At 56.8% G+C, this 8,052-nt stretch overlaps 1 protein-coding gene and 1 long non-coding RNA gene across 2 annotated transcripts; one reads left to right on the top strand and one right to left on the bottom strand.

Moving 5' to 3' along the window:
* Positions 1-253: 253 nt before the first annotated feature.
* TUBB2A (tubulin beta 2A class IIa) lies at positions 254-4,521 on the bottom strand. Its single transcript, XM_068557243.1, has 4 exons — positions 4,382-4,521; positions 2,750-2,858; positions 2,308-2,418; positions 254-1,585 (listed from the first exon to the last, which is right to left on the bottom strand). The coding sequence occupies exons 1-4, from the start codon at positions 4,436-4,438 to the stop codon at positions 525-527; spliced, it is 1,338 nt and encodes a 445-aa protein (XP_068413344.1). The 5' UTR covers positions 4,439-4,521; the 3' UTR covers positions 254-524.
* Positions 4,522-4,722: 201 nt separating this feature from the next.
* LOC137773924 (uncharacterized) lies at positions 4,723-6,442 on the top strand. The gene is made up of 3 exons (XR_011075749.1): positions 4,723-4,793; positions 5,457-5,581; positions 6,078-6,442. It is a non-coding gene; the product is annotated as an uncharacterized lncRNA (long non-coding RNA).
* The last annotated feature ends 1,610 nt before the right edge of the window (positions 6,443-8,052 follow it).

Here is an 8,052-nt window from a genome sequence, read left to right as displayed (position 1 = left end):
GGAGGAAGGTCTGCTTTGTCCCCAGATCTCTATCCACCTCCACACACCTGGGTTCCTTTCCTTGAATACTTTGGGCCAGTGAAGCTAAAAATATGCCTTTTTGTCTCTCTTTACTAAAAGAGCAGAAAGGCTATTAATTAAAAACATGAAAGTAGAAATCCTGTTTTCTTAAAATTACTAAACCTGGAAACACTTGGGAAACATTTAGTGAAAGAATAAAAATTGTTTGCAATAAAAATTAAGAGACCACGGGATCTGGACACATGCTTTTTTATTAGTATAGATATCTTAGACAATACTGCAATTTCCAGAGGAGTTCCATGTTACTACATCAACAGTGTGAATTTCTGACAGAGGCAAAACTGAGCACCATAGTATACCAATAGAAAGACCATGCTTGATTGAGGACAACAGAAGTTCACTAAGGATGCACGACTTATTTCAGAAGTTCTCAGGCCTCCCCCTCGCTCTCCTCCCGGCCTCCGGCCACACAGCCTCAGGCCACATCCAGCGGCGCTCGGGGCTCAGGCCTCGTCCTCGCCCTCCTCCTCCTCAAACTCCCCCTGCTCGTCGGCCGTGGCGTCCTGGTACTGCTGGTACTCGGACACCAGGTCGTTCATGTTGCTCTCGGCCTCGGTGAACTCCATCTCGTCCATGCCCTCGCCCGTGTACCAGTGCAGGAAGGCCTTGCGGCGGAACATGGCCGTGAACTGCTCCGAGATGCGCTTGAACAGCTCCTGGATGGCCGTGCTGTTGCCGATGAAGGTGGCCGACATCTTGAGGCCGCGCGGCGGGATGTCGCACACGGCCGTCTTCACGTTGTTGGGGATCCACTCCACGAAGTAGCTGCTGTTCTTGTTCTGGACGTTGAGCATCTGCTCGTCCACCTCCTTCATGGACATGCGGCCCCGGAAGATGGCGGCCACGGTCAGGTAGCGGCCGTGGCGCGGGTCGCAGGCGGCCATCATGTTCTTGGAGTCGAACATCTGCTGCGTGAGCTCGGGCACCGTCAGCGCGCGGTACTGCTGGCTGCCCCGGCTGGTCAGCGGCGCGAAGCCGGGCATGAAGAAGTGCAGGCGCGGGAAGGGCACCATGTTCACGGCCAGCTTGCGCAGGTCGGCGTTCAGCTGGCCCGGGAAGCGCAGGCACGTGGTGACCCCGCTCATGGTGGCCGACACCAGGTGGTTGAGGTCCCCGTAGGTGGGCGTGGTCAGCTTCAGGGTGCGGAAGCAGATGTCGTACAGCGCCTCGTTGTCGATGGAGTAGGTCTCGTCCGTGTTCTCCACCAGCTGGTGCACGGACAGCGTGGCGTTGTAGGGCTCCACCACCGTGTCCGACACCTTGGGCGAGGGCATCACGCTGAAGGTGTTCATGATGCGGTCGGGGTACTCCTCGCGGATCTTGCTGATGAGGAGGGTACCCATCCCGGAGCCGGTGCCGCCCCCCAGCGAGTGGGTCAGCTGGAAGCCCTGCAGACAGTCACAGCTTTCCGACTCCTTCCGGACCACGTCCAGGACCGAGTCCACCAGCTCCGCGCCCTCCGTGTAGTGGCCCTTGGCCCAGTTGTTGCCGGCACCGCTCTGGCCTGCCGAGGGAAAGGAGAATATCACACACGAAAACTTAAGCAAGGAATTCCAGATTCTGTCATTTTGACTCTGGACTAGATTTAGAGATGACAGATTCTTCTCTTTTAGAAACCCTTTCTACCTACAAACAATTTTTCTATATGCCAGTGACCCTCAAAAACACTGGAGATCTAATGAAGCAAAAAGGTTAGTTCATATGAGGCAGGTAATTAAGAAGATGGTTTAACAAAACCCAACTGGTTTAAAATTAAGAACGAAGAACCTTCTGTAAATACTTAAATCAGCTACGAGGAACAGGCAGGGTGGGGCGCACGTGATCAGAAGAGGCCGCTCCAAGCAGCTGTCTCAGCTGCTCGTAACCTGTGCCTTTGGCCTTTGCTTCGGGAAATGCTCGCCTGTTGTCACTGGTCCTCTGAGATGACCGGTCACCTGGGAGCTGCTGTTGGAAGCTTCCCTTTGCTCCCCGTTCTCTGCCCTCCCCAGGCTGCTCTGCCATGGGACGGCTGCGGCAGCCCTCTGCAGGCGGACCCCGTCCTTTGAGCTGTGCGGAGAGGGGCCAGAGGAGTGACAGCCCGTGGACCGGGGGCGGTTAGGCCAGGACTCAGGGCCTCTGTGGACACGCAGCCTCCGGCGGGGCACTCAGCAGTGACAGCTGTGACCTCCACGGGGCTTAGGAGGAAGTGGGCCCCCCGAGCCAGTGCCCGGGGACCACGCTACATACCGAACACGAAGTTGTCGGGCCTGAAGATCTGGCCGAAGGGTCCAGACCTGACCGAGTCCATGGTGCCCGGCTCCAGATCCACCAGGATGGCCCGAGGCACATATTTGTTACCTGCGGGGACAGAGCAGGACTCAGACCTGCGGTAAGCAAAGGAGTCACAGTGCCCTGCCCTCTGGGCCCGTCACGGCAGAATTCAGCAGGGAAAATTCCAGCATGAGACAAAAGTAGGAGATTAGAGGCGGTTTCTGCTCTACAAAGGGAGATAATGGCCTGCCTCGTCACGGCAAACATGCAGGAGACTTCAGGAACTCTGAAGTGTGTTTTTGAGCAGTTAAAAATGCATGCAGGAAGCCTTTCTTTGTCATTTGCATGTTCCTAATACATTGCGTCTGCCGCAGAACAGAAAGCAAGGTGAGGGGGCAGGAAAGCTTCCAATAATCACCGGCAGCTTCATTGTAGTACACGTTGATTCTCTCCAGCTGCAGGTCACTGTCTCCATGGTAACTGCCCGTGGGGTCGATCCCATGCTCATCGCTGATGACCTCCCAAAACTGGAAATAAAGAAAACCGCGTGATGGCCTGGCATCCGAAGTATCAGTAAAGATGGCCCCCTTCTTCCTCTCCTGTCCTTGGAACAGCGGCATTGTGGTCAGACAGTCGAGGAGCCCCAGACAGACCAATAGCTGCCGCCCCTGATCCTGCGGCAGCTGCTGCCGAGGGGCTCAGGAACCCGCCCAGCATCAGCCATGTTATGGCGACAGGCTGAAAAGCTGGGAGGAGCCCTGAAGGAGGAGCGTGGGCACAGCCGCGGGGGCTGCGGAGGCCGTCACCCCCAGGCAGGGCTGAGTGTTGGCATCCCAGCTGATGGACGGGTCCTGGCAGGACCCAGGACAGGTGGACCCCGCCCTGCGGCTGCCTGCAGGGATCACTGTTTCCTGGCACAAACCCGATCCAGCTCTCCAAGCGGCGCAGTGTTAGGCGCCGACATCCTACTGCCCTCCGGCCACTGACTGCAGCAGCGGAATGGTGGGGTAGCGCGGGCAGGAGCACGCGGCGGGCAGTGGCTGGAGCTGGCCACGGTGGGGGCGCGGGCTGCATTGTGAATTTGCAGCAGGAAAGGGGGTGGCGGGGCTGGGGGGGCAATATGGCGGTTCTGAAAGAGACCACGTCCTCGTGCAGGCGCCCGCCCATACCCATGCACCATGCCCGTGGCGCCTCGCCCACTGCGGGCGACAGTCACAGCCCAGGACGGCCACCTGCCGCCGCGCAGGCGGGAATCAGACTCCGACGTTATACGTCATTCTGTCTAGCTGGTGCTCGCATTAAGGGATCTAACATCCCTGTCTGTCGGACCCACGAGAAGTCTCCATAATATCTGTCACCCAATGACACTGCATTTTTTCATTCAAACTACAGACAAAGTATACAAATTAAATTCCATATGAGGCCACTGGATTATCATGACCAATAGGCCCTATCCAAATCTCAGAGGCTAGTCTACCAGGGAAATACCAACCGCGTCCCTCAGAAGGGTCGGGTCCGAGGAAATTTCAAAGGGGCCTTGATTAAACACACACAGCTGCGTCGCAGCGGGCACCGCGGCAGGTTCTGTGGTTCCTGGGCCCCGCCCCGCGCCGAGAACGCGCCCCCCGGGGCGGCGGCCCCCTCCCGGGCCCTGGCTCGCACCCTGGGGACCCGCCACCTCTCCCCGACCCCTCCTCGGTCTCCACCCTGGGGACCCGCCGCCCCCTCCCCGGCCCCTCCCAGGCCCTGTCGCGCACCCTGCGGACCCGCCACCCCTACCCGGCCCCTCGCGCGCACCCTGGGGACCCGCCACCCCTTCCCAACCCCTCCTCGGTCTTCACCCTGGGGACCCGCCGCCCCCTCCCCGGCCCCTCCCGGGCCCCGGCGCGCACCCTGCGGACCCGCCACCCCTACCCGGCTCCTCGCGCGCACCCTGGGGACCCGCCACCCCTCCCCGGCCCCTCGCGCGCACCCTGGGGACCCGCCACCCCTCCCCGACCCCTCCTCGGTCTTCACCCTGGGGACCCGCCGCCCCCGCCCCGGCGCGCACCTTGGCGCCGATCTGGTTGCCGCACTGGCCCGCCTGGATGTGCACGATCTCGCGCATGGTGCCGGCTGCGGAGCGGGTGGAGGCGCGGGCCTTACGCTGTGCGCGGCACGGAGCGGCAAACTCGAGCGCAGAGACCTGCCGTCGCCCCTCCAGCCGCGCCTTTTATAGGGGGGGGGCCCCGCCCCCGCGCGGTGACGTCAGCGGGCGGGGCGCGGGGGCGACGCGGAGGGGCGAGGGGACTGCGGCACCGCGAGGGGGAGCCGGGGCGCGGCGCGAGGTTCGGGCCGGGGTGGGCTGCGCCGGGTGCCCGAGGTGGGCAGCCCAGCCTTTCCGCGGGGTTTGCGGCGTCCCTAGGCTTCCTGGCTCCCGGGCAGGGTCCCGGGCCCGCGGCCTCGATCTCCTTCTTTTCGGGGTGGGAATGGCGGCGGGTGCAACCGCCGGGAGGGGGTGCGGGACGGGGAGGATGGGGGTCCCGGTGGGGGCCGAGGGCGGCTGTCTTCGGGGAGGCCGGGGATGGCGGGTGGGCGCCCTCCGCCTCTGCCCACGTGTGGAAGGCGGTCGGTGGGGGAGGGGCCGGGAGAAGTGCCTGGGCGCCTAGCCTGTCTCGCGTGTGCTGTGGGTCCTGGGTCCTCGCACAGGCCCCTTAAATGTGCACGATTCCGCGTGCGCGCCTCGGTGTCCCAGCGAGCGCGGCAGCCCGGCGGCAGCCCGAGCACGTGCCTTCCACGCGTTATGTCCCCTCGTGCCCACAGCCACCGTGTGGGGCTCGACCTCCAGCTCCAGGCCACCAGTCGCATGTGGCCACTCAACACCTGAACCCTGGGAGTCTGAACTGAGATGTGCTTTCGTGTAAAATACTCATGCGGTTTCATGGACTCCCGAAGTTTAAAGAATGTAAAATATTCCATTACTAATTTTGTATAGTGATTACTTATCAAAAGAATATCTTGGATATATTTTTGAAATTAATTTCACTTGCTTCTGTTAAATTTTTTAAATGACTGCCAGACTCACAGTGACGACTAGAAAATTTTAAATTACCTACGTGGCTCACATTCTATTTCTGCTGTTCTAGAGTAAACATTATTACCATCCCAAGTTCACGGCTTGGAAAAGGAGGCTCCAAGAGTTGACCAAGCCACCAGCCACAAAGCCTGTAAGTGAAGGCATCTAGCTTCCTTCTACAAAGAGAAAGCCCAGGTGAGTTTCAAAGGCTTAGTCAGGGTGAGGTAAGATCCAACCTTAATTATCCCTACGAACCATCCGGAACAGGTGGCCAGGGAGTGGAGACCAGGGACTGCTTCTTTCTCTCTTTTCCTCTCTGAGGCCAGTTTCTCCAGCTATAAAATGATAATTATAGGTGCCCTGCAGCCAGCTTTGTGAGTAGGAAACGAGAAGCTCTATATGAAAGCGGGTCAAGTTTATGGAGCAGAAATGCCCCCATAAAACCCAAGGTGATGCTGTCCTTATACATATTAAGCCCATTTGTCATGTTACTGGTGGGCAAAGTCACAGCTTTCATCACCCCTGCTTCGGGAAGCCAGTCCTCGGGGTCCCTCCGCAGGCAGGCAGGTGCCTGGTGCCCCCTCCCGGGATGGGGGCGGGTCTCCTAGGCTCCCTCCTCCTCGCTCCCTCCCGCTGCCGCTGGGCTCCCACAGCTCAGCCCATCCCACTGATGCTGTACCCCCATGCCTAGGGCTTGGCTGCACCTTCTCACCACCGCTACCCCCAGCTTCCGTTCCCTGGGCTCTTCACGACCAGCTAGCTGGAGCCTTCCAGAACCTCTCGAGGGAGCAGCTCTGCTCCAGGTAACTCTGTGATTACACGGTTCCACAAAGATTTTCTGGAGATTCCTGCGTCTTGGCCCTCGTTGTTTCATTCAAGGTGGGGAGTTGGGGCCAAGTAGAAGCCGAAGATGAGACCTGAAAGGGATGGTATTGGGGACAAGGGGACCCTAACAGGTGGGCATCTCTCTACGCGTGGAGGGTGTCCACTTCTCTGTGTCCTGGTTGAGTCGTTAAGCAGGTCCCCTAAGCTCTCAGCCTCTGTTACTGTAACCGAAACATGGAAATGGGTTTTGTTACGTTGTGAAGATGAGAGACGCTTATTCGCCAAATGCCCAGTTCATACTAAGTGACAGCGTTGATTCCAGCAGGCCCGGGCCCCTGGGGATCCCTGGCAGCAAAGGCTGCCTCACTGCCACCCAGTGTGCACCCGGCCTGCTTCCTCCCCGGCGCCCGCCCCACGTCTGTTCCTGTATAATCAGAGAAGCGCGCGGGCAAGTGCTTGCCCGACCTAAGGTGACTCACCCGAGGACTCTGACCTGCCCTCCTCTGCCACATGCGTGTCCCAAACACCACCACATGGGCACACGGCACCTGTGCAGACAACAGCAGGAAATGGGGCCCACGGAACCTCCCTTCCCTGGGTTAGGCTTTGACGAGGTCTGGGGAGAAGGGGGTTGTTCCCCACTCCTCTTTGTGTCTAACAGGAGCAGCTCTTCTGGCTGTTGGGCAGGGTGATGGGGGAGGTGAGCCAACATCCACCTACCGGGGGTCATTTCCTGCTTTGGGCCTGATGTCATCGAGCGCCATTTGGGCCACTCTCACCCCGAAGGCACTTTGGGGTGACGATGACAAAATTCAGACTGGAGAGGGAAGGTGTGAGTTCCCTGTGGAAGGCTAGGCCTGTGTCTTACTAAAGGGCTCTGCCTGCCCTTCCCCCTCTCCTGCCTTCGCGGAGAGCCTCTTAGTGAAAGTGCCCTCCGAATGCCTGGTACTGTGACGGTGGTAATTACCGTTGGTTGATGCGTTGCTAAGTGACGGATGGGATCTAGTTGAAATATATTAGCTGGGATCCCGAAATTCTGAGAACGTCAGCTTCCTCTGTAGAATAATGAAAACCCAAGAACCATCTCAGCAATAAAATTGTATCCATTATCCTGGAGCAGCCACACCCTATTTGTTGGTGCCCTCAGAGAAGGCCCAAGGGATGAGGCACCTCCATCTCTCTTTCCCCTGAAACATCTAAAATAGCCTTGCCTGCTCCCTTGACGGTTTGCACACATTTTCAGGTTTTTAATAAAAGCATCTCTTTATGAAGATGGAGGAATTTTGCTTGAAGCATTTGAGGTGCTTCCTTTTTAAAAAGGAACTTCCTTTTTAAACTGAACTCCAGTTTAATTTACTTTGAAGATGTCAGCTCCACCAAAGTTTATAAATTTTTGCCCCGGACAATAATAATTTAGAGTAAATATATGTAATGTTTCTCAGCTACCTTCTGGAATGTTTCACGTCCCAGTATGAATTATTTTTACTAGAATTGTCAATCTGGACCTTTCATAATTGAAAAAAATATATAGTATACTGTGTGTGTAATATACACATACATTGTATATACATATATATTTTTATTGTGGTAAGAACACATTTCATGTATACATATTTTCTGAATACAAAATTAGAAAATTTATAGAATACTAAAGGACACAAGTATGTCTTTCCACACTCCTCTAGATGTATTTTTTTCACTGTTCGTGTTTGATATTTTCCTTTTTTTCCCCTTTCGTGGGTTATTTAGATGTTTTTGTTTGTTCCTTTAAAACATGGTTTCAATCATTTTTGCCTTGGACATTAAGAATGAAGAATACTGTTATTCTTATGCTATGACTT

The sequence above is a fragment of the Eschrichtius robustus genome, chromosome 12 (genome assembly GCF_028021215.1).
Source record: "Eschrichtius robustus isolate mEscRob2 chromosome 12, mEscRob2.pri, whole genome shotgun sequence".
Classification (NCBI taxonomy): Eukaryota; Metazoa; Chordata; class Mammalia; order Artiodactyla; family Eschrichtiidae; genus Eschrichtius; species Eschrichtius robustus.
Note: the sequence above shows the minus strand (reverse complement) of the source record. Positions and strands in the feature narration are given on the sequence as shown.

Bases quoted from the DNA above. Each gene is read 5' to 3' on its own strand.
- TUBB2A (XM_068557243.1), bottom strand. From the start codon at position 4,438: ATGCGCGAGATCGTGCACATCCAGGCGGGCCAGTGCGGCAACCAGATC. The intron at 2,419-2,749 runs GTGATTATTGGA...CTGTCCCCGCAG, and splicing joins GTACTACAATGAAGCTGCCG to GTAACAAATATGTGCCTCGG. The intron at 1,586-2,307 runs GTATGTAGCGTG...TTCCCTCGGCAG, and splicing joins GCCCGACAACTTCGTGTTCG to GCCAGAGCGGTGCCGGCAAC.